Source organism: Phalacrocorax aristotelis, chromosome 5 (assembly GCF_949628215.1).
Source record: "Phalacrocorax aristotelis chromosome 5, bGulAri2.1, whole genome shotgun sequence".
NCBI classification, from domain to species: Eukaryota; Metazoa; Chordata; class Aves; order Suliformes; family Phalacrocoracidae; genus Phalacrocorax; species Phalacrocorax aristotelis.
The window spans coordinates 19,777,467-19,804,233 of NC_134280.1; the positions used below are offsets into that span (position 1 = coordinate 19,777,467).

Here is a 26,767-nt window from a genome sequence, read left to right on the forward strand (position 1 = left end):
GTCAAGAGTGTGCTGTGAGACACTTCCTGAAGACAAACTGGTAAAATGCAATCAAAGCATCATTTTAGCCTGCTTAGTCCCATTTGTGCACAAACATTGTGTAGAATGTATGAATGTAAAATGTTCCATATATTGCCAACAGTAGCAGTATTGTTACCTCTTTTTAATACAAAAGTGCATTAAAACAGTAAGATATTTTATCATTGCTTTTACTTTCTGGATGAGAAACTTAATTCCTAGAGAACTGCAGGGAGAAAAACAGCTGGTCTCAGGCACTACTGATGACCTTACAGATCAGTTCACCCGTATCAGAGATCTGAGTTTTCAAAATCAGCAAGTGCCAGGAGCTTTAGAAAGGCCACTCATTTGTCCCTGTTGAAATGAGGCAGGGGAAGTTGGACACTTTTTCTGCACAAAAGGAGATTCTCAGTTTGGTAAATTTTGGGTTTAAGTGTAGACAGTTTAAGAGAGCAATCCTTAGCAGTCTGTAGTCTGTAAAATAGGTGGTTCAGAGCCCTGAGTCCTTGCTATCTGGGCGATGTGGTACAGCTGAGGATGCAAACCCCCCTTTTTGTCAAAGTTCTTGACTATGCTAGCCTATCAGTGTATCAATTTCCAGATATTCAGGAGCAAAGACTGAAAATGAAGACAAACTTAAATTCAATATATTGTTGTGCTGCTGACAGACCACTCTGGTATCTGCTGGAAGATAGTTGTACATATGTTCTCCCTCCATTTTTTCTTTGTTTAAGAGTCTGTCAGAACATCTAATTAATTTGCTTTGTATTTAGTAGTATTATCTTTTGTTTACAATGGCTTTTCTTCACATCCTCTGCAGGGCTAAGATGTCAGGGTGCTATGGATTTACCGTGCATTTTTAATGCTGCCATGCTGTGTTTAACTTTCACTTTTCATTAAGCATCAAAACTGTGAGAATTAAAAGCCTGCTTTTGATGTTCCAATAAAAAACCGACAGTAAAATTTGGCATAAGAGCAGGAAAATTATATTTTTTTTTAAAAGTCTAATTTGACACCAAATACCTAAAATAGAGGGTGGCAAGTAATTTTAGCATAAATACTGTAAAAGGCAGGTAAAAATACAGATCTTTGTCATTAGTAAATAATCTTTAGAAAGTTTGTTTTGTAAAGCAATTTAACTTGTTTTTATTGAGATTAATAGATTTTTTACTCTGATACCTGAGAGCTGTGTCTGTAAATGCCTATGACATGGTCTAAAAAGCCAAAGACAATTGTAAATATGCAACACACTTCTATTGTTAGGGGAATGCTAAAATAATTTCATAAGCCTCTTGCCTTTTATAAAGGGTTCTGCAATTCAGAATTTCAGCGTGTGTGGGAGGGAAAAGTAGTCGATGAGGAAAATGTAGTTAGGAAAAGAAGTTTTCATCATGTAAACGTTGTAGGTTTTTTGACTGGGTTTATTTGGCTAGGTTTATTTCACTTTTAGTCTAGACTTCAGAGTATGTGTGTGTATATATATGTAATGAGATCTAACAGACCTTTTACTGGTTAAAGTCAAGAGGAAAGAACTAGGGGAGAGGATCGTTGCAGGATAAGTGACTTGTAAGTTGTATTTCCCTGCACCTTGCTGAAGCTTTCTTTATCCATAGTAGCATGATCTTGTGTCTGCTTTCTGTTCCATACGTATGTGATTTATGGCCGCTTCTTCTCCCTTGATGTCAGAGCAGACATGTTATTACTGTAAAAATTGCATTACACCACACATCATGCCTGATTTTGAGAAATTCTGAAATTCCAAGAAGAGATTTATCAATACATCAAAGGGCTTGAAGAAAGCAATGGTATATTAAATTGGGGATCTTCAGAGTTAACAGCATGAGCAGCTGGAGCAGTTCATTATGATATTTTCAGATTTCATTTCTTGACTTCTTCAGGCCTTTTCCCAGTTATTTCAGTTAGCATGATGGGCTGGTTTGGACTGCTTCATTGTTTTATGGCAGTATGAGACACGTGGAGGTGTTTAAGACTGTGCTTGGGTGTCTAATTTAGGACAGTATGCTTTAATATCCCAGTAAATCTAAATGACCATTTATGTGATGGTGTTTGTTACTTTCCTCAGTTTCCTAATCTCTCCTAGACATCAGTTCAAGCATTTATGCCATAACTCAGGGGTAGCTTACAGCATGTGAAACTCTGATGTCAATACTACCATTTGGAGAGAGACAGACATTACTTGGAGTTGTACATGACCATGTCCCTTTGTTTTGGGAATAAGTCACAATGAATGCCATATATATGCCCAAGTCTTCTGGCAGTATTGGATCTGGATCAGGTGGATTGCTACAGTGTACCTTGAAGAGAAGGCAAACTCAAAGATAGTTAATTCTAGCTTAAATTAGCTAATGCTTTATTTCTTCTTTTATATTCTTCTCAAATGTATATATTTTAATCAACTTGTATTATCCACAGGTTTTTATATTACTAACATATAACTTGTATTTATGAACATTTTCATCTGATATTTATTCTTTCTTTCTCCACATTTCCTTGTACCCATGATAAAATGTGTAATCTGTATGTATAAAACTGTGTCATTCATCTTTGTATTTCTTTATTTTGCTCTTTGTTGTGTCTGTCTCTAACAGGCTCATCTCATCTCTGTATCTTCCTCATCTCCTATCCTTTGGGTTCTGTAAACTCCCTGAAGGTTCAGAGGTAGTATAAATACCTATTATTGCTTGAGCTTCAGATCATTTCAAATGTACATCCATGTCTTCATCTCAGTTTCTTGACAGCATGCAACTTCTTGCCGTAGTGATCAAAAAATACGGCAGGCCTTTGTCAGCAGCTGTGGCACACTTAAGAGAAGCTTGTGTGGAATTACGTTTTTTTGGGAAAAAAGGTGCCATTTTTTATAACTTCATTTTCTTACATCAGTTTGTAAAACTGCAGATCATAGCATTTTACTTAAACTGCATGACTTTGTGGGAATTATGCTTGAGATTCAGGATTAGAAAAACAGGTAAACTGACTTCTTCCTCATCCTTTTATATTATGTATCATACCAAATCTGCTTGCAGTTACACGGGTACAACGGGAATGACATGGTTCTCCACCAATTTAAAATGCTATGCATCAAGAGGCCTAAAGGTGCATATACAGTTCAGTCTGCAGAGGTGGTATCAGTGCTCTTGTTATATTAGAATTTTACCACGTACTTAGGAAAACTTACTGTTTTTCAGTCCTTGATTTTTGGTCTGGACAGTGTGTCCATTTAGATTTGGAAAATGGGTGACTAGTTGCAGTGAAAAGCCTGAAGTTTGTTATAGCTGGCTTGCAAATCAGATTTTTTTTTCTGAATGGGGAGAAATCTATATGGTCTAGAAAAATAAGCAAATTCTTTTCTGATGCAGTTTCCTTTGATGTGTCATTTGCATCCAGTTTGTTTCCATTAACTGTGATTTGTATCTGAATACATTGTTCTTGGTTTTTGTCATTGGCACTCTAGAGACCTCTTGGATTTTGAGTAACGAATACAAATCACACAGTTAAATGTCTTGAGCTTTAAATTTTAGGGAGTAAGAGTATGTTGCATGTGACTTTAATTTACTGGGATTAAATTTTTTTTATTTTAAATTTGGCAGGACTAATAGTCTCAAAATGCTGAGCTCTATCTGCAAATGCAAACTTCTGTTAGTGTAACAAATATGGACCTTATTTTGATGAATTTTGATTTTTAAGTGGCTTGGCTTTGCATGACATAATATTTTTGTGTGAATTCATGCTCTATCCAACGCTTTGGAAATGTAACATTATCTGAAAAACCACTCATTTTTTGTGTACACCAATTTAAAATACAATTCTTAAAACTCTGCTGGTACTGGCTTTTTAATACATAGGTAAGCATTAACACCCATTTTAGCATGGTTTTACGTGTTAGGTATTAAGTTCCTTTGTACATAGGCTGGATATTTCAGTGGTACCACATTGTGCATTTGTTGGACTGTTACTTTAAAAAGTCTGAATGGCTCTCCGATGAATTCTCCAAGAATGTTAGCTGTTCAGATACTTTATATAGATGGACTGCAGGGTGAATCAAGGCTTTTAAACTTTAGATTTATAAGGACTGAAAGTACTACATTGCACGCTTAAAAAATAAAACACTGTATTTACCCCATACAATGTGTAAATAAACATTTTGCTTGAGAGTCCTGAAGTGGAACTGGCAAGGACAGGGCATGGATGAGCTGAAAAAATGGCGAGGCCGTTGCTGCTCTTATTACCACTTACAGGGAGTTTATGGTTTATGCCTTCACTCTTACCAGCCTAAACACCATATGGGCCACTCAAAGAGGCAATAAACCATTGGAAGTGTTTTTCTCAGAGCAGATGTTTAAAGCCTGGCTAGAGTTTGGTGTTAGTTTGGTTTATGGGTTTTGGTGGTTGGTTTTTTTTTCTCTGTGTGTGTGTTTTTTTGTTTTTTTTTTAACAGTGCTTTGCAGGCTCCCATATTATAAAGACAAAATTTGGGGAAAACTTGGATTTAGTGTACCTGTACTCCAGAGTCAGTCTGATGGTCAACAGTGGTGACTGTTGACATTTTGGTGGAAATCATAGAGGAAATGCCTTTTTTTTGTTGGTTGGTTGTTTCAGTCTAGGTATGATGTGACAGCTCCCCTCTTCATTCACGTAGCTCTTCAGCTCATTGTTGCTTCATGGGACCATTATGGTGCCAATAACTGTGTCCTTCATTCAGAGAAAACAATCAGTTGCTGAAATTAAAAGCATATTGAGGATAAAGCACATACATAGTTGCCAACAAGTTTTAGCAAACTGAGTATTTTCAATGATGTTGGAAAACCAGTGTAGCATGGTGATGTGGTGTTCACTAGGTTGCCATCAGTATGCTTTTGGTCCTACCCCACTGGGAAATCATGTGCTTAGCAGTATTCACCCCAAAGACATTTCCTTTAAGTCAAAATGAAATTAAACACTAAATTTAATTAATTTATCAATTTTTATGGCTTCATAGCTCAGAAGCAGAGGAAAGTATCAAATATAAAAAAAACTGTAGCATTGCAGTCCTGCTCCTAGGGAGCGGGCCACCGTAGCACTGCTATCTAGTGCAAAATACACAGGCATTTTACAAACTAAATGTGTATAGGAGCAAAAATCAAAAATATCTCCAAAACCCAGTACTTTTTGTCTTACTTTTCTGTTTAAGGGCCACACAAAGACCAAGTTCCAGATTTGCATTTTACTGACTGTATTGTTGCATAAGAAACATGCATTCCTGCAGTATGTTTAAGATGCTCTTTGAAAAACTTTCCCCATGACTATCATGTGACAAGTGAAATTAACTGTCTTCCCTACCTTGTATCTTTGATTGTTATTCAATACAGTAAAAAAACCAAGCTTCTTGTTCCAAGATCCAGAAAGCTGTCTTAAGTTGCAGAGCTATTTAAACATCTCTTACTGCCTCAAGGTAAAACTTGTGTTCTTTCAGATTACTCCAGCATATGGGTAAATCAAAGTTTGAGGTCTTCTGTTGGCACAGAAAAGGAACATATGCTATTCTTATAAACTTCACATACTTACTGATTGTGGCTTTATTTCCTACTATGTATATTTTTACATATTTTTCTCCTAAAAGAAAAGTGGACACCATGTTTAAAAGCTAGCCTTTGGACTGTTATGCTAATTACTTAGAGGATTTTGACACCTCCAATTATGATGTTAAAACTTCAGTATTTGTAACAGGTGGTCCATCCTCTGGTTCATTTTCTTGAATTTTTGGGTCCAGGGAAAAAAAAGTATAAATGTAAATTCCTAATTAGCAACAGAAAGATAATGAATTACTATTTCTGTTGCTCTCCTGTAACATCTTTATAACACAGTATGTATATTAATATGAGTAATTATTAGAAGTATTTCCCTTTGTGTGGAGCCTAGAATATAAAGGAGTGTCTAAAAGGAAGAAATTAAGAGTTAAGAAGGTCTAATATTACTAGATTTAAAGTTTTCTGGGAGTTAGGGCACAAATTTTCCCTGAGTATTTTATGGCTTCTCTGTTAGTATTTATGGAAGGTTTTTTTTTTAAATTATTAAAATCTCCAAAATAGCACAGAAATCAAAGTTATATATTAATTAGTTTTAATAGTTGTAAGGGATGATTCCAGTAAAAATAATTCTGAGACTACTTAATAAACAATACAGAAAAGTTACGGTGTGGAGTAGTGTATGGGGATACATAGTGTAAAGATGGTTGTGTAACAATGGAACTCTGTTTTTTCTTTACGTTCTAATTAAAACAGACAAATTGAACGATCATTTGTAAGCATCTTGCATATTTAGTAATTTCTGGCTTCCTGTTTGCAACAGTTGTCTCTTGAGACATTCAGGAATTAACAGGTTTTTTAATGTGTATTCCTCGAAGTTACATTAATATGTTGCTTTCTGAAATCAATCCTTTATTCTTGTCATATGTAATTTCTAATCCTGACTTACTGCTTGGTTAGGTAAACCTGCTTGTCATGTCTGGGTTTTTTGGCCATTCTCTGTTTATTTCACTGTAGTGCTGAACAAAAGCCCTAATTGCTACTCTTGTTTTGGTCTGTCCTTGCCCTGAATCAGAGAGAAAATGGAAATATTTATATTTTTAGGAATGATACATTTAATAATAAGATTTCTAGCAATACATTTTAAAACATTCTGTTCCTGTACTTCCTAATAAAAGTGAAATCTCTCTGGCTATGCTGTCAGGATGCAGCACAGCAGTCTAAAAACTGTTTTGTGTCATGGGAGATTTGCCTAGTGGAAAACGAGATGTTGATTTTCATGAAAACCAACCTTTTCCTTGAGCAAATGTTTCAACTGGGAATTCATGACCAGACTTAGACAGGGATACTGTAGTGCTCAGCTGTGACAGAAGCTGGGTAGTTCAGTATTTTGGCAGTGGTTGAGATACTCTTGCAAGTCTCCTGTCCTGTTCAGACTGGATCCCGCGAAGCGCTCTGTTTCCTAGCTGTGGCTGAGGACATGCCTGGACTGCAAGTGTGTGTAACACCAGTGTGAGGGGACGCACTGTGGCTTTTTGAATAGCCCAGACAACGTGCCTAGCTTGGGACTTTCTGACTGTCTTCAAGTATTGTGAACATATGGTCTTTGTTACTGTGCAAGTTTAGGTTGATTTTCACCAGAACCAATGTTTTCACATCATCATTTCTCAGTCATATGAGAGACTTTATTTGCTATGGAAACAAATATATGCTGGGCACGAGATGCTGACTCTGGGCCAGTTGGACTCAGCAGTTATTCCTGGGTATGTGTTAGGGCAGTAAGAGATAGTTGGCTCATATATTTGGTACTTTTGCCTGTACTTTGTTGTGATGTTCAGAGCCGTGCGCAGCTCCTGCCATGCCAGGGAGGGAGGAAGAGTGAGGGCAAGCAGGGAACTGCCAGTCACCCTGTGGGGTTTGTGTGCTGCCCTGCTGCCAGCCCCACACCCTCAGCGTGTGCGTGGTGCCCTCTGGCCATGCACGGGGCAATGTTGGTGCTAGGTAAAAAACTTGCTTTATGTAACGTATACTTGTTACTTAATCCTGTTTTTCTTTCTGAGCTTTTGTTGGCAAAATTTTATTGGTCACAAGGCTTACTGTTTGCTTATATGAGACTGAGGCGTGTTTAAATGCTGCTTCTCATCTTGAGAGATTTTAAAAACTTATATAAAATACGTTACTAAATACTTACATGAATTTTTAAAAAATGTATTTGCTGAAACATTTGGTTTATGTGTCCATAATCACATTGTTCAATACTGAGTTTTTAAATCATCTTAATTTCCAGTACATCTATTTTTATAGGAGCCCACTTTTATGCTGGGTTTCATAGTTGTTGTTATAATCAGGACATTCTTATGCACATGAGTAAATTTATGAAAATTAGTAATCCTGTTTTATTCAGTGAGGAGTGTTCTTGTAGACAGATATTGCCCAAAGCTAACAGCTCCTCAGATTACTTACAAAAACGATATGAATGCAGGACTTTCCTTAAATGTAGTATCTTAAAAATTGTAAGCTTTAATTGGCATAGAAAGTTTGTGTTCCAATACTCAAGAATATCTTTTACATTTTCTAAATTACCTTCTCCCATTCCTCTCTGCATGTGATAAATGTTCTGTCCTTTGAGAATGTGTTACTCTAAATAAGTCTTTAATTAAAACGCCATGTTTAGATGCTTCATATGCATAAGATATGAAATGTATGTAGTTCTTTAACAATGTAGTTCTTCAACATTTCATTAGATGTTGCTTTATTTATAGAAGTAAATGTTAGTATTCTGTAATAACGGTACTTTTTTTAGCAGGTCAGGTTGTTTCCCCACAGTCTGCTCCAGCCTGTATTGAAAACAAAAATGATGTGAGCAGAGAAAACAGCACTGTTGACTTTAGCAAGGTAAGTGTTCATTGATGATGAAGAGAGTTTCCTGACTACCAAACAGATCTTCTAAATTAAATCAAATGAATCCATATGACTCAGGAAAAGCTGTGAAGTGCAAATTCTACTTCAGCATTGACGTTTCGTATGCACTGCAACACAGTTTGTAGATAACAAAAAAGAATTTTTCATTTTCTTGATAAGTTACTGGTTACAGGAAATCACAGTTTAAGAACACAGAAAAATCTATAATATCATATCATCATATCATATCATTACCATAGATAATATCATAGGTGTATATTTGTAGGGGGAATTTTTACAAATTAACAGAAAATTGTCTGAGTGGGGAAGTAATTCAGAATTCTTATAATTCAGATTCACCTCTCAGAATTTTACTTTTTGTAGAAGTACTGCATGAATGCAAAGTACGCTTTTTATAACCTGAACTCGTGGATTCCAGATGTCTCAAACAGAATGTGTTTCTGTAAACCTATAACTTAATTCTTCTGGCAAGCCAAGATATTTCAGTACACTTCACAAAAGATGTTAACTGTTCAGTAGTGGAGATTGCAATGACAGTTCAATGTTAGATAGCAAAGAAAAGCAAACAGCTTCTCAGCTTTAATGTAAAGGAGATTCCTAATTTGTTTAAGAAGTCTGTATGTACCTAAAACAAACTGTCACATTAGATACAGATGACAGACCTGACAGGGATAGATGACTTCAGCTGACACATTAATACAACAAAGGTTGAGTAAGTGAAGAAAGGTGATTTAAACCAAAATTCTGAAGAACAGCACTTTGAGTCTGTTGAATCTTAATGTTAGTGCAACTGAGCTAAAAGTAGAGTTATGTGATTGCTCCATCTGGTGCCAGACTTATTTCCTAGCAGCAGTAGCTATTTGCACCATTTGAATTCTTGACTGAACATGCCAGACTAGGAATGGTATATGGCTGAAATAAAGATGGGAAACAGATCTTTTTGTCAAAGAGAGTAAGAAGAAAGGAGGCTGGCTGGGGATGTATTATGTACCACGTTTCTACAGAGGTAGCAAGGAGATCTATAAACAGTGACAAGTTGTTAAAAATGGAATGCTAATACTTCAAAAATATTTAGAACTAAAATTATAATGCTTTAAAAAGTCAAGTATGATTTTGGTTTCCTGATATTTATATTCAAAGCGTTAACTAAAACTAATTGTTTTGGCAAGTGTTCTAATATCAAGATGTAAAATTTTTTAAAGGATATAAAATATAAAGCTGTCTGTTCAAAATTAAGCTGTGCACAGAGGTGAAGCTCATAACAACCCAAAGGGGATGGCATGACTTTCACTAGTGCTTTTCTTGCGCTTTTCCCCAATTGCTTTGAGTGTTGTAGGATCAAAATCCCAGTCCGTTATCTAGGTGCATGGTGTTTGTATTAAACAAGAATAGAGGCTGCATCATTCGATCCTTCACTCACTATTTTTGTAGGGCTGCAGCTTTGCTCATCAAAAGAGCTCTTCCTATTTAAACTGGCCTCAGAAGAGATCAAAATGTCATCTTTTGACTAGCCTCAGCAGTGTTAGATGCCAACAAGGATGTCAGGAATGCGAGAAGAATGTTTGTTTGCAGGAATGCAGTAAAGGTTTATAATCTAAATACCTTTTTTGACTGCCTTTAAATAGATCTGTCTCTCCATTTGAAGATGCATAAGTAATGTACAATTTCCCCTTGAAATGTGCTATTGCAATAACTCCCAACAGTTATAATTGGAATTATATGCACAGGTTGGGAGGAAAGTAGAGCAGTACACTAGTTTTCTCTTGAGTATTGTGATTTCTTGCTCTAATTTTGTTCCACATATTAATATCATTTATCTTCTACAAAAAAGCACCTTTGACTACCTCACATATTCTCTCCTTGGTAACCTATTTCCCTTGGGCTACTTCTAATATTCCAAATTCTGGAGTTGATACAAAAAGCTGACTTAATCTGAATACAGCACTGAGACTGTGTTGATTGTATTGATATCTATTTATGAATAATGTGAGGCACAGCACTTAAAGCTGTCTTGAATGTTACTTCAGTAGCACAGAGAGGGAGATGTAGTTTCTGATGTTTGTACTTGTAAATGTGTCACTCCTCTTCCTCTGGGAACACCACAAGGACTTTGTATTCCGGGGGTGATACGGTGGTGATCTGTCACAGCACTGCTTTACCCTGTGTCTGACCAGGATGAGGATGGCATAACAACTGCATCTGGCTGGTCTCTGCTTCTTACGTGAGAGGCTGAAGGGAACTCTAGTTGTCCTGAAATACGAAATGCATAAAGAGACTGCACCCACATCCCTTCTCATGGCAATGTTCCTATCCTCCACATGGAAACTATTTCTGAACCAAACTCCAGTCCCATACTGACAGAGTTTGGTCTTTCAAATACCATGTGAAATAATTGACTTGTTTTTGAATATTGGTTGGAATATTGCTTATAAATAAATTGGATTGATATGTGTCATGTGTTTCCTGAGAAGTGATGTTGGTTATTTTCTGTTTGTCTTCGTGTCAGTTTATGTTTAGTTCTGGGAGAGGCCCCCACCACTCTTTTCAGTCCTTGAGTTGCCCTGGAGGGGAATGGCTTCCACATTAGTTACTTAGTTTTATGTTTAATTGGAGCTTACTGGGACTATTTAGTGCCGGGTCATGAATGTGGCTTAGGTTAGGGTATAGATTAAGATTCACATGAGGTCTCTCCAGGTAAAGACCTCTTGGTCTAAGAGATATATAACAGATAGGTTAGATGAAGCATTTGAAGGATGTAGCTTCTGCCGTTGTCCCATATGCACTCCAGGGCCACCTCTGCTCTAATTATGTAGCAGAAACAACACCTGGGATTTGGGTGTATTTGCCCAGTTTGATGCTTCTCTGCCAGCTACTTTCATTTTAACTGGGGCTGTGTTCACTACCTAAAAGATTTTGGAATCTCAAGCTGATAAATAGTACAGGAAACGTATCTGGAAATACTTTCTGGTAGACAAGAGACTGAGTGTTTCTTTCAGATTTGGATCTTGATCCTATGATCTGTATGTTAGTGGGACCTTAAGGTGACAACTGTAGCGTGCTCTACATGAGACGTTAGGTATTAAATGATAAATCCATTCACAAGGTAAAATCGGTACAGAAGCACGTCGCTATGTGCCTGAAAGTGTCCTTCCTTTCTCTCAGCTATAAATGACCTACAGCACCAAAATTAGGTGCAAAGTGAATCTGTTTAGGTTTTATATTTAACCCTAAAGAGTTTATTTGTGATTTGAGTGGAGAATAGAAATTACCTCACTGATACTTTACCTTGAAAAAGTACTTGATCTCCAACCTTTCAGGTTCATATGATGCTTGTTTAACTTTGTAAGGTGGTTGGTCATCATTCTAGATTAGCTTAGGGTAGCATCAGACATCTCTTTGTCATCTCAGCGAAATAAGATTTCATTACACAGGCAACTGTGTTATATCTGAATTCTGATTTAGTGCCAGAGCCATTTGCAAGAAAACAATTTTCTAAATATTACCAAAAACTATGCAAACTAGTACTGACAGATGGCTGTAAGATAGACATTAAAATGGTCCACTTTAACAGTTTATATTGGATTTGGTTGCTGTTGTTGTGTTTAGATTAATAAAAGGAAAGCAAATGACAAAATTCATGCATTTTGAAATGTAGACAATACTGGTGCATAATGAAATCAAACATACATTATATGCTCTCTTACTCCATGTCGATCTTCATTACAGAGTAAACTCTAGACTGATACGAAGGAAATAAATACAAATTTACATGTTCCTAGGCAAATACCTTGAGCTTAAATAGCAATGTCATGATGAACCTGTTTCTCGGTGTGTTCCTACCATCCCTGCAAAAGTCTTAAAACTCCAAAGCTCTTATTCTGCTTTATTCTTTCACTTTACACTTGAGACAATCATGGTCATAGCTCATTTTCTGTTATTTCCAGCAGAAGGGCAACTGTATTCTATTAAATCCAAAACAAAAAATACATCTCACTTAGAGTAACAGAAGGAAAATTACATGTAGTAGAACCTGTTCTTCTTCTCATTGAGATTATAATGCAGCAACTATGAACTGTGAATGAATGATTTTCAGAATTGTTAATTATGGAAAAATGAGATGTCTGAATTTCTTCTACTGTTATGACTTATTAATTCTGTTATGAATAATTGATGCTGTTATGATCATTGATAAAGAGTATTACTAGGAAATCAATACTTTATTTGTAACAAGATTTTGAATGTGATTTGTTGTCTTCATAAATTAATTCTGCAGTATTTTAACTATGTTTCCAAGAAAAATTAGTCAAATAATGAAAGACCAGTTGTTTGATTTTGAGAAACATTTTTATTAAAAAAATGTAATAGACAAGAATAGGAGAAACTGTATAATTGAAATAACTAGTGTTATGGTGCATTGGCCAGAAGTCTCTGTCAAGAAATCAGGGGGAAAAAATCTCTGTGAATAGCTTTTAGGTTGTAATTTAATGCACTTTTCCGAGGTTGACCTACACTTCATGAAAAAGATACCACCTGGGGCTGAAGCATCAAACATTTTAGTTGGTGAACTAGAGTTCCTGGACCGTGCGGTTGTTGCTTTCGTTAGGTTATCTCCTGCAGTGCTGCTTACGGGACTAGCTGAAGTTCCGATTCCGACAAGGTACAGTTGGATTTATTTCTCTTCTTGTTTTTCCAAGCACCTTGTGGAGTCAGGGTGATATGACCTTCAACTGTGTAATTTATTGAGTTATGAATTTGGTTCTTTCTTTAATGAAGATGTCTCTATGAGACATCTTTCCATTCACCCTTTAAAGGATGCATGGGTACACTCAGAAGCATGCCATTTGTGTGTGCAGATAATCATTCTTCGCAGAAGTAGAAATGGTAACCTGTTAGGTTACAACACACAGTTTATCCTATACAAACTGGTAATACTGCAGATGAAATACTACAGTGGAATATTCGGCTTCTTAAGAGTATTTCATCTGGAACTGAAACGGCTTGTGTGATACTGCATAATTACGTCCAGGAGAAAAAAATGAAGAAGGAATTGAGTAAAGGGAAAAAAAACAAACTATGTGATTTGATTGACTAGGGATAGTGAATGGATGAAGAACATGATGTAAATATCACGCTCTTCTAGAAGTTACTTTGTAGATACTTGCACGGTAGTGAATATGACTTGAAACTGTAGATTTTTATTAGATTAATTTTTTCTAGGTTGAAATTTTTTCTGATGAAGTAATTTGGTTCTGAGAACAAATTAGGAGGATTTTTAAAAAAATGTCTAAAATAGACTTTGTAGTCAAATAGAAAGCATTTAAATAGCTCTGCAGATATATTATTTCCTGCTGGGGCTGATTCAGATCAAAACGCTGGACTGATTCTCCCATACCTGAGTCTACTAACTTAATTATTATTGCAGTCTCTCACTTTTTTTTTCCTACTAATGCGTATGTTTGTACACATATTCTGTCTCTCTTTCCCCTTCCCTCTTTTAGTTTGTATAAAAGTAGAATTCCAACAGAAGGCAGTAGTGTATTCCAGTTGTTTGTGACACTCAGGAAGGAGTGTTACGCTATGAAATGCAATGCTGAGACTCAGATCCTTGCTCCTAGTCAGATAAACAGTACAAAATTTTCTCTAAGCTGTAGTTACTTCTTAGTTACTTTGGATATGACTTTATTTGGTCTTTTCTAATTTTTGCATGTGTATAAGGAACATTGAGGGAGTGAGCTGGCTTTGGAAAAAAAAAATTCCTGAAGCTTTTCATCGTAACCTCCTCCAACTTCCCAGGAAAAAAAAAAAAAACAAACCATGAAAAGGAAAACAACAGATTTCTTGGGTTTTGGCCAAAAGAAAATTAAATAACTAAAAATGAGGATAATTAAGAATTTCGGCAAAAATGTTTATCTTAAAAAAATTTAATTATGTTAGGCAGAAAATTGTATTTTGCATTTTAGCAAAACTGAGAACTTTAGTTATTTCATTTGAACCCATCCTCTGCATTATAAAGAACCTTACTAGCCCCAAGCCTAGAGTAGAGGCTGTCTAGAGCCTTAATGGGAGTAAGAATGATTTAAAAATTATTTTTATTCAATGTCATTTAACTTCCCAGTATTGCAATAATACTACATAAAATATTTGATTCTCTTGAATTAACAGAATAAATTAATGTTAATGTGTTCTGTACATAGATTATAATTGCATATATTTATTACGTAAGATAAGGTTTGTTATGTAAGGAGGTTTTGATAGTCTCAATCAAGTCTGACTGTGAAGCTCACGGTGTATTTTTGGAAGTTATTTTCACATTTTTTCTAACCAGAGCTTCATGTTTAAATGCATGTGTGAGGATCTTGAAGGAGATTATATATAGTGTTTGTCTTAGAGGTTCTTCTAGTCCAATTTTTAAATAAGTATTTCTGTAGTATGTATAGTTCTTTCAGACATCTATCCTTTACATTATCTTTTATTTGCAGATTTTTGTTTATTCTTCTTGGACCACTGGGTAAGGGGCAACAATACCATGAGATTGGAAGATCAATTGCAACACTAATGACAGATGAGGTATTTTTATTCATGGCTTCAATTTAGTTGTTTTGTTCTGACTAAAGAGGTGTAATAGGGAATCTCCAATGTGGAATTGTCCTGGTGAAATGTGGCTAATCATTCTGATGATGCACAAATAGTGTTCTAGTTCATTCCATGGTTCTGTAACAGTCCAGATTATGCTGCCATAAGGAGATAACAAAATGAGAAACAATATTCACATGCAAGGTTATTTTCACTGAGAAAATTCAATTTTACACAGTTACTTTCCAGTGGAATTAATTGTGTTTTAAACTGCAAAATCTCTAGAACATTTAGCACCCATAAAGATGATTTTTTCCACAGCAGCTGGAGCTTCTATAAAAACTATGTACCAGAAACTCTAGTCAGTTGAAGCTGAGGTTGGTTGTTTGGTGGGAACTGCATGAAATGCATTCTATTTCAGAGAAAAGGGCTGTTGTGAAAAATGTTATCAGACTACGCCTTTCCCCATCTCTTTTTCCTCCCACATACACTTCTCCATTTTTCGCAGGTGTTCCATGACGTTGCTTACAAAGCAAAAGACCGCAATGACTTGGTGTCTGGAATTGATGAGTTTCTTGATCAGGTTACCGTTCTCCCTCCTGGAGAGTGGGACCCAACAATTCGAATAGAACCACCTAAAAATGTTCCCTCTCAGGTTTGTATACTGTAAAATTCAGGGACTTTTAAACGTTGTGATGCATTTTTGCTAGGTAGAATTAAGTCTCATTAATTCAGCATTTAGCAGAGTCACTATATAGATATTTTGCATGCTCTCTTTTTCTGGTTAATGTGCTTTAAGAGAACCCTTGTCTTGCAAGCGTACGGTATAATGATGACATTTTGTGTAGTTCAATGCTAGTTCTCTCCTGAGTAAAGACAAATAGTTGTATCTAAAGATCTTAAATTCAGGTGTAATTGTCATAAGCATCTTTGATTATTCCGAACAGCCATGGTTTGCTTTTGTTCTAAGCTTATTGCAAGAATTGATCAAAGGGGCCTGGCTTGCAACTCTTTAAGCTACAGCTTATGAAGAGGTTACATTGATGAAACTTAAAATAAAATTTCCATGTTTAGTCTATCAACTCTCAAATCTTGTTTCCTCTGCTAAAATTATGTTTTGGTTGCGAAGAACCATGAGAAGTATCTTTTCCTTCTGGTAGGAGAAGCGCAAGATCCCAGGAGTGCCAAATGGAACTGCAGCCCATGGCGACACAGAACAACCTGGAGGACACTCTGGACCAGAACTGCAACGCACTGGAAAGTTAGTGAAAACATATGCAAAATCATAAGTGTTTCAGTGATGCACTTCCAAAGGAATCATAATGGTCTGGTTCCCTCTTAAATGACTGGCTTGGCATACGATTTTTTTTCATGCATTTTTCCTGATTTGTGTACCACATTGTTGAAAAGGACAATACATGGTAATTTGCAGGGAGGGGAGAGGGCAAAAGGATTTGAGTTTTCACACTGTATTTATTGCAAGTTCCTTTCTCCATTTTTTTATAAAGGTCATACCTCTGTTAAACTTGATTAACCTTTCTTATTTTTGTACAGCACAAAGCAAAGGTTGGGAATAGTCTTATGCCTTATATTATGAATGCTTACAACTATTTTGTAGTTGAAGTTTCTGGGTTGTGCAGCTCTAGCATTTCTTTTTTTACCTCAGTAAGCCATGATATGTCTTGGTACATGAGGCTATGATTACCACAGTGGCCGCAATGTAAACATATCAGAAGGAAGAATTAGCCCCAAAGAATACTTACGTTCTCTCATCTAGTGTGGTGTGGTGTAAGTGCATCAGCTGTCAGTGGTTGCCTTAGTGCAGTGCAGTTGTGTGATAGACTTTTCTTTTACCTTGTTGCCTCTTGGTATTTAAATATCATTCCTACCTGCGTAAGGCTAAAGATTCAGCTGCAGTGTTGGTGTACATAGTGGGGCAGATGAGATGATGGCCAGTGTGGCTGTAAGTCGTTCTCTCACCGGTGAACCCGATATTTGACACTTGAAGGATTGCTCTAATATTTAGGAGATGGTGACACTTTTTGTTCCTCTATGAGAAAAAGAGCATCGTGGGGATCTTTAACTGCATGGTATGTTGTAAGGGAGCGTCTGTTCCTAAATATTTGATTATATTTAGCATAGTGTAAATGACAAAAGATGACAGTTCTTGTCCTTGGAAAATTGTGGCCTACATTCAATTCTATCATCAAGTGTATTTAGGAACAGGTTCTCAAATAAAGAATGTGAAGCTCTATATGCAGACGTGTGGGCAAATGGGCACTGCGGTAGCTCTCAGATTAAACAAATGGAAAGAATTGTTTCACATAACAAATAATAGGGGTTTATGCAAGGGAGCTAACTGTTCAGAAATTTTGGGTCTGGATGATTAGATAAAGATTTTATGAAAGGAACATGCAAATTAGATTGTTTTTAAAACACAATTTCTTCATTAAAGTTATCAAGACAGGGTTCCCAGAAACTTTTTTTCTGGGCTGGATGAATTATAGAAGTATGTATCATTTGATCAAGAAACAATAGCTTCTTTGCAGTATATTTAAAGCAATACTGTGGAAGACGTTTGGTATGCCTTTTTCATTAATTTGATCTATCTTTTTTTTTTTTATTTTAGATTTTTTGGAGGATTGATTTTAGATATAAAAAGAAAAGCTCCCTTCTTCTGGAGTGACTTCAGGGATGCTCTCAGTCTGCAGTGTCTGGCATCGTTTTTGTTTCTCTACTGTGCTTGCATGTCTCCTGTCATCACATTTGGTGGTCTGCTGGGAGAAGCAACTGAAGGTCGTATAGTATGTGTTAAATCTGAACTTTTAAAACAAACTTACATTCCTAGGTTTGTGGTTAATATTTTCTTACTATTCCATGAATCACCTTTAAATATTGGTGTTTAAGTGATAAGAAGGTAACAGACAAAGACATTGCAAAAAGAACTTGTTTGAAAATTTATGGACTCTTCTCTTTGTATCATATTCAGAGTGCAATAGAATCGCTGTTTGGAGCATCCATGACTGGAATTGCCTACTCTCTCTTTGGTGGACAGCCTCTCACTATACTTGGCAGCACAGGACCAGTTTTAGTGTTTGAGAAGATCTTATTCAAATTTTGCAAGTAAGTAATGATCATGATATGCATCATCCCTGATGTGTTGTTAGGTAGAAGTAGAGAGACTGATCCCAAAGTTCCAACACCAGCAGAATAAGATCAACAGTTTGTTTTAGAGTGCATTGCTTAGGCTTTCAGAGTCTGAAAATCAAGCAGTGATTGAGACAAGTGAATTGGTGGTAATGCAGAAAGGTTGATAGTGGTTTTTATTGTTGGTTTTTTTTTTGTTTGTTTGTTTAAAAAAAAACCCAAACCAAACTGTTTTGAAGGGAATGCAAACTTCAGGATGTTGGAGGTTTTTTTTTAATTGTATCATTTTCTACTCTGAAACAATACATTTAAATCTGTGGTTTATCTCATCCTGAACTCACGCAAAAGGTGTACCTCTCACCCAGGAAGTAAGTGCAGTGGCAGTGGTGCCGTCTTCCAGTAGTCACTCACACAGACCCTGCTTCTTCCACCCAAACAGAGAAGGGGTGAAGCGTCATGCCAGAACAGCATATCCCCACATTTACATTGTTGTGCTATACATGACATACCTCTCCCACAGTGTGGGTAAAAATGATGCCTGCATCTTGGCAGTCATTATACTTCTCTGTGATCCTTTTTGCTTTTCTACCTCATTGCTGTGATGGGGACTTCTGCACCAAGATCTCCTGAACCTCCTGAACAACATAGAGTAGGAGACCCCACTTAGCACCCCAAAAGCTCTTTTATCACCTTCAGGTACACTTTTCGGTTCTTTGTGATAATGTCACCCAGCATGTTTGGAGCTCTATTATCATATGCAATAAGCATACGGGATTTTGATGGAAGTTTTTATTATAGCTACTCTTGGAGTGTAAGAAGAAATTGGCAGGTGTTGGCTGTGAACAAGGCAGGCTATGGGATAAAAAGTGGGTGGACATTTTGTAGGTCCACTTCATGTGTGTGGCTGTTCTCAAAGCTGCTCACTCAAAGCTGCTTGCTCACTTTAGTAGAGAGAGAGGTCTTTGCGTCCCGTTAATTGGGAGGACAGCTCAGGTCAAGAGGGAGCTTGACAATGTTCAGTTCACAATAGGTAAAAAATTTCTGCTTCAGATTGTCCCCAGAATTGCACAATCCTAGGCAAACGAAATTTTGGAGCTGCCTCTTCTCCACTTACTGTGGCTTACAAAAGATAACTTTAATTTTTTTTTTTTTTTTAGAGAGTATGGGTTGTCCTACCTTTCTCTGAGAGCTAGCATTGGACTGTGGACTGCAATCCTGTGCATCATCCTTGTTGCAACTGATGCAAGCTCCCTAGTCTGCTACATTACCCGGTTTACTGAAGAAGCTTTTGCTTCTCTTATATGCATCATTTTCATTTATGAGGCCTTAGAGAAGCTGTTTCATCTCAGTGAGACATATCCAATCAACATGCATAATGATTTGGATCTGCTGACAAAGTACTCGTAAGTAAGATTTCTTCTGTTAACACTGAGCGGTTTTTTCATAGGTTATGTTTTCTCTGTGAGGAACGCAAACCAGTGCATTGCAGGAGAAGTTTGCAGTAGTTGCAGGCTTAACATGTGGAAGCTATTGAGTTAGGCATGATGCTGGCATATGGAAATAGTAGTTACTGGAGGTATGTGTACAAGCAGTACACTTTTACTTAAGATAAGTAAAAAATATCTTGACTTGGAATTTGGAAGAGCTTACACAAACGCAACTTGGAAGTCAGAATAAAAAACAGGACTTGGAGGGACCTAGGCTTTAGGTGTTTATTCACAGTTTTATGTAATGAGGTGTAACTCAATGATCTCTTACTATAACCTTGTACTGATGATTTATAATATTTTATTGGGTGTTCAGGCAGCATTTTTATATCATGTTTATCTGGATTCTTCTTCCAAATTGAAAAATTGACCTATCTTAAAATGATATAATTTGATGTATTTATTTTATTTTAACCTCTCTGTCAGTTAGGGTTCAAGATCCAAGAGCTGAAGTGGATTTGAAATTGCTAGGTGCTCCTCAGTGGTGATTGATTTTGTCATAATCAATTTGTTCTTAATAACAATATTTTTTTAATAGGACTCCATTTAAGCAGCTTTACTTTATTGTGGAGTTTTCACAGGTAGTATTCTACTTGGGGAATAAAAAAGTGAATGGCTTTAATCAATATAGTTTCATTTTGAGGTAAAAACTCACAGACTTCTTTCTGTGGTAAGAGAACAAAAATGTTCTTCTAGTAAAGGACAAGATCCTTTTCTGTCCCATGGCCAGTTAAGCCTGGTCCCCATAGCAACTGAAATGTCATTAAAAGGCATTTTCAGAGAAGAATCCCCTCCAGAAATGCCTTTATTAGGTTGCTGAACCCATTTGAACCCTCTGCATGAGCAGGGTGGGGCCCAAAAGAAACAATGCTTGAACAGTGCCACATCTTCTGTTCACTGGAAAAACAGGAGTGTCTCAACCAAATGTCTCATTTGCATTTTAAGCTGGGAAAAACAAAACACAGCAACGGAGAAAATATTTGAGCTTTGTATGTTATCACGAGGAAAATAGTTAGCAAATCCTGAATCTGAATGCACATCATATACCTTAATACACAGAGCAAGTTAAATTGTAGAAACTGTAGTTCTGCTGTGACATACTCTCTCATCATGCTGAAAAAAAAAAATACTTCTTGCAAGTAGTTTAATCAGTAGACAAAGAAATATTAATTTGAAGATAAAGCAATAAACAACAAGAATAGACCATGCAGGCAGCTGAGGTTATATTCTGGTCTTATTTAACTTCACTTCTGTGAAGTCAGTATTTTACTCTAAAGAGCCTCACATAGCACAGTGTTTGTGGATTCTTTTTTTCCTCTAGACTTCAAAGTAGTCATCTCAAAGTGAAAGAGAATATGATGTTCTCATACAGTTTTGAAAAACAGATGTTGGAATACTATTCAGAGACCATTTAGGAGGCGGAGCTGAGATGTTAAAATATGTAACGAAAAGCATAAACACAAGTAGGAATACGGATTCCTGGGTAGCTAGCTTTATTCGTGGTTAGCTGGATCTCGTGATACCGCTTCAGATTTCAGACAAATAAGATTAACAGTCTTGCTTGTATAGGGGTACAGTGATAGATATCTCTCTATTTTAGGAAAGCGTTTTATCATCATAGTCCTTATGTTTACAAATAAGTGTTTCTGCTTTTATTTAAAATTCCATTCACTAATCAGAACCCCGCTGCCTGCCCTTAGTAACTGTCTTCATTGAATGTAGAATGTGCAGAGCAGGCAGAACGGTAAAAGAGCAGCAATTGTCATCTGCCAGTTACAGGTATTGACCTGTCCTGTCCTACAGGGTTGGAATACCAGCACAACAGTTTTAGATTTTCCAAACACAGTTCCTGAAGGACAAGTGTCTTCCAGATGTTTGGAAGAAAGATTTAACTGCTGCCTGGTGGTTTCAAACACATATATATCAAAATTATTTGATATAATAGTTTTGTAGTTGTTTATGGGATCATCATTTCATACCTATATTTTCAGTTACTCTTTTGCTCCGTGTAGACAGTACAAATAAACTAACTTTTAAACTCTTGCATTACATTTAACTTTTGGTATCTATGTTTTGTGTTCTGGTTGCAGCAATATCCTGTTTATTATCGGTATTATAACCACGGCAACTGACCCCACTAATACCAAAACAACTAGCTGTAGATAATAGTTGTAGTCAGCATAGCTCTTATGGGATGTGGCTTTTTTTTTTTAACCTTAAAGCTGACTGTTGGAAACACCAGTATGCATACTGATTATCTTGTAAAAGCACATCTGCCAGTTCCAAGGATCTGTGCTCTGAACACAGGAAAGCGGTAATTCCAGCCTCTTCTGCTCTCTCCCCTCCCTTCTCCTTCATTTGGGTTTTTCTTAGTTCTTCAGAACCATACCCAACAGGTTGGGAGAATGGAAAGATATGCTTTGTTGGAGCAACTCTCCATCAGCTGCCCAAGCAACACATAGCAGGCTTGGTGCAAGCTGAACTCCATGGGTTTATTGTGCAGATACGCACATATTACTCTGTCCAGACACAGTGGCCATTTGCCCAGAACACGAAGGTATCACAATTATCATCCCCATAGGATTATCACAAATGATGGTGACGCACAATATTTCAGATAACCCTCAGTCCTTGCTCAAATGTCTGTACACATCTCAGTTCCAGAAAGATCAGAAACTAGGAGATGAATATGCATAAAAGCTTACTTGAAGTAAAAATCTCGGTTTTTATGTACTTGAAGTTGGGCAATACTGCTTTCACAAGGAATTAGAGGCTTTTTTCTGCACCATCTGACTCCAGTCCCTCTACTTGTAGTTCAAATAGGTAACAAACTTCGGCTGAAACTGGTCCTGTCCTTAAAGGACCAGCATACTCTGTTACAAAAGCTAATTAGTATCTGCTGTTTTGCTAATTAAAACAGCTGTTTGCATTTTCCTCTTTGGGGATTTTAAAGACAAGTTTTTAATTGTTAGTAAAGCCTTGGCAGTTCTTTAATTAGCAATGGGTGAACTTCAAAAGGTTGAGCAACTCATTTCTCTTTGAATGCTCAGCCAAAGCTTATGTAAAACTTTATCTTGGATCTGCAATTCTATGCTAGAAGACTCAGGTTATACTGTAAAAATTCTCTGTTTTCTGTCTGTTGCCCACTCAAATAGTTGATGATAAATAGGTCAGGGCACTGTATATATTTGAAGCTTTCAGTGTATGCTGTGGCCCAACCCTCCGCTCTTCTCCCATGAGCTTTCTGAGGATGCTCTGATATTCACAGGTAGTCCGTCTACATCCCAGTACTTTTGCCTTTGTTTTAGTGAAGACATGAGTTTGGTCCAGGAAAAGTCATTGGCATGCTGTAGTACTGTCTTTTGGAGTATTAGAAAGACAAAGAAAATAGTAATTTCAACCAGATTGGAACCATATTTCAAGTGAGAAGGAAAATCCGTTCTGTATTTTGGGTGGGTTTGAATTCTGTTACAAATAGTCTCTGTTACAGGAGTTTGGTGTAAAAGACTGTACTGCATGTATCTCCTCTTATTTTTAAGATTGTAGGAGTCGTTACTAGTATCTGCCATAATAAACCTTAGAAGACAATAGAAAGAACATTCAGAACAGTTCGGATTTTTTTCTTTAATAAAACAGACCCAAATATTTGAAAATAAGCTGGAAGTCCTCCTAAAAGATTTCTTTAAAATTCGTATTTACCATTTTACCATTTTAGGTAGAAGATATGAGTTTGAGTTTGTTACAGAATTCTATCTCAAAAAGACAAAAATGTCTTTTGTTGCATGATCTAATTATTGTAGAACTAGTCCTGATGCACTTTTTATTAATTTTCTTTATTATATTTGTTTGTTACTCTGTGTTGAAATATTGGCCCTAATCGTCATTCATATGTAACTTTAACTTAAAACACCATCTTTATGTTACGGATAATAAAGAACAAAGCACTTAAGAGCTAAATCAAAAGAAGGGCAAAGGCAACCTGATTTTCAGTGTGCTACTGTGCTGCAATTTTTTTCTTTTTAAACTGCATTGTTTTGAAGGAATTTAAATACAGTAGCTACATTGTTTATTAAATAAAACGCACATACTTTTTGATCTGGGCTTTCTTTCTCCTTCTTTCTTTTTCTTTTTTTTTTTTTTAACGGTGACCTTTTTGTATTTGTCATGCCATTAGCATTTGTAGGTTGGCATAGCAACTCTCTTATTTCTGCACTCTCCTCCTCCTGCTTTTTCGTACCCATGTAGCAAATATATCTCCAGTTAGTGAAACCTGTCTGGAACACTGATGCACATCAGTTTTAATGTGTACATTAAATATTAGGATATAATTTTTGCTAGGAAAGGAGAGCCCTACAACTGGGTGGATTAGAAACAGAGGTTCTCAAAAGGAAAACAAAGCAAGCATTGTGGATGAAAGGAACGTGATTTAGAAAGGGAATCCAGTGTTCTTTAAAATACAAGCATTTTAAGATAGTTATCTCAGAATACAGAAGATAAATTATTTCTCAGTGTGAGGTTGCTTAGATCTTGGGACTTTATATACCTTTTGTTTTTTATTAATTCTTTTTTCAGAATGATGAATTCATGTTGTTTTTAATAATTCTTTACCAGAAGTTACTCAATTATTAACAGATTACATTGAATAATTTTAAAGTGATTTCTTGGCATAGTAATATGCATATTGCAATCTGTCTTGGTATTGACATGCACTTAAGCATTAGGAGTAGAAAATCCCACTCTGATGTAATTAAGGAGCCAAGATCATGTCAATCTCAGTATCTTTTGCAGGCTATAGAAACCATTGCTTCTAGAAGGCATTGTGAAGATTAGTTTTGTGCATACCACTGTTTGTACAAGCAAGTCTTAAATCTTTCATTATCTATGTAACTTAATCTAGATACATTATTATTGGATGCAAATTATGTTGGTTTATACCCTGGATTTCTTAAGCTGCAGGAGGAATGAGAAGAGTCAGCGATGATAAACACATAATTTCTCATTAGGATCCCAGCATGTGATTGAATTCCTATTCCTGCAATGATTTCTTTGAACTTAGATATGAACATAGTTTTTGTTTTCCCCTTCTTTACAGTTTTTTTTCTACGATTAAGTAACTGCCATATCCTTTGTCTTTCCCTAAGAATGTACCTCTTCCCAGAACCATGCAACTGTCATTACTGAATTTAACTACTGATTCCTTTTTGCTTCTTGACAAACCCTGGAATCCAGAAATGATTTTTCTTTATTCCATTTATTCTAGGACTTCCCTATGTCTGCCCAGTCCAATTGACTAATTTTTCTTTTTCTCCCTCTTTGAGCCCAGGGAGCGCCCACTTTGCTTCATTCTTTCCTACTGCTCATCCCCTCCACTTTGGAAACAGATTGCCTTGTTAAGCAGTTCTCCACAGCATTCAGTTTGAAGTGGATAGCTGGTCTACACAATGCCTTCAAAATCTAGAGAGGCTTAAATAAAATCCTTGGGTGGTTTTGTTACAGTACATTTATGTGTATTGATGCACTTCACCTGAAGAATTGAAACTTAAGCTGGCCATATAGCATTATACTATATTGCAGTGTATTATTTCTTAACCAGCATTATACTAAATCTCATCTCCTCAGGTGTATGTTTTTTTAACTTTGGAAGCTGGGTGAAGTGGCATTCTAGAACTATTTCTCAGCGAAAGCTTTCAGATGAATTGTCAATATCCCATGTAATGATACTACTTTTCTGCACATTAACTTCTATGTAGTTAAAAGTTACATAGTACATACATGTACCAACAGTACAGTTACATACCATCATACTGCTAAGAATGCATGGACCGCATACTGCACCAGGCAGCTAATAAAGACCAACCTTTATGAGTGACAGTCGAGGTTAACAAAACTACATGTGATTATAAATCTGTTTTCTAGACCTTGCCCTGATGGAACAACGGTCTCCTGATGTGCTATCCAAAGAAACCTGATTCTTTGAGATTTCTTCACTCTAACATCAGTTCCCCCCCCTCCTCAGATTTAACTCCCTTTATGCATGTGTGAAATTGTCGTGCTGCTGAGTGCAGTGTCTAGGTACTTTTATAGGCTTTTCTGCTTTCCTCCTCAACTTCACCAGCTAAACTATATAGACTTCCAACTTATATGTGGATGCCTACTGATGTTCGTGATTGTCAGAGATGGGCTACTTAGTGACTCAATGGTCTAATTCAGGATGGCAGATCTCATGAATAAATGAAGAATAAATCTTGTCTTGCCATGACAGCTGTATTCTGAAAGGGTTTTGTGATACTGAGAATAGAACTTAACTGACAAGTCCATTTCCCATCAGTATTAATTATTTTGTTTCCAGTAAGACTTTGATTTTGTTGTTATGAATGTTGATATGAGAAGCAATATGGTAAACATAATGCCAGGGATATATAGGTGTCATAGGTATGGGACAGCAGAGAAGTCACTGTCTATGATATTGTCATCCCCTTCCCATAGCAGTTGTTAGACAAACAGAAGGACTCTGTGAGTGCCCATAATTCACATGGAAATGGTGTATTTGGAGACAACCTAAACATGCATAGCATTCTCCTTTTGATGTACTTTCCTTCAACCTTGTAAATGCAACGTAAAGAATATTTATGCTTATATTCTAATACCTTACTTTTAAAGCAGATTGATGATGTTACCTTCCATTTCATACCACCTTCGTATTCTGCCTTTGTTATGTGATCAGCACACAGTGCACTCGTAGAGCATACTCTGTATCTCAGGGGAAAACTTCCTACTCATATTACCAAATACGTGCTCTGATATTCAGTGAGACAAATTGTTTAAACAAGCATATTCTGTAACTTATTTGTCATACTTGCCTGTTGTTTTTTTTAATAATATAAATATTCATATTGAGCAATCTCATTCTCTATCTTAAGTGAGCCAGAAAACAATTTTGCCCTTCTAGGAAGGGGGAATGTTATGTTGGCTAATCACGAAGAAGCTGCAGTTGCCTCTTTTATAGATCAGATCCTTAGCTAGTGTGAATAGGTGTAGCTTGGAATATGTACATGCTGGAAAATTAGGAGCTCCAAAACAGTGCGTTACGAATTGGAC

The 26,767-nt window shown here is 36.5% G+C and overlaps 1 protein-coding gene across 7 annotated transcripts in view; it reads left to right on the forward strand.

Moving 5' to 3' along the window:
• Nucleotides 1-26,767, forward strand: part of SLC4A10 (solute carrier family 4 member 10) — a 168,492-nt gene that overhangs the window by 113,662 nt on the left and 28,063 nt on the right. For 6 of the 7 annotated variants that reach the window (XR_012660610.1, XM_075093306.1, XM_075093307.1 and 3 more), the window contains 8 exons: nucleotides 8,344-8,435; nucleotides 12,962-13,119; nucleotides 14,942-15,029; nucleotides 15,544-15,690; nucleotides 16,196-16,296; nucleotides 17,665-17,839; nucleotides 18,025-18,158; nucleotides 19,340-19,585. Coding sequence is in view for 6 of the 7 variants with exons in the window: in XM_075093306.1 (XP_074949407.1) it covers nucleotides 8,344-8,435; nucleotides 12,962-13,119; nucleotides 14,942-15,029; nucleotides 15,544-15,690; nucleotides 16,196-16,296; nucleotides 17,665-17,839; nucleotides 18,025-18,158; nucleotides 19,340-19,585 (1,141 nt within the window). In the remaining variant the exon portion in view is untranslated. The remainder of the gene's footprint in view (nucleotides 1-8,343; nucleotides 8,436-12,961; nucleotides 13,120-14,941; nucleotides 15,030-15,543; nucleotides 15,691-16,195; nucleotides 16,297-17,664; nucleotides 17,840-18,024; nucleotides 18,159-19,339; nucleotides 19,586-26,767) is intronic. The other variant, XM_075093305.1, reaches the window with a different exon arrangement.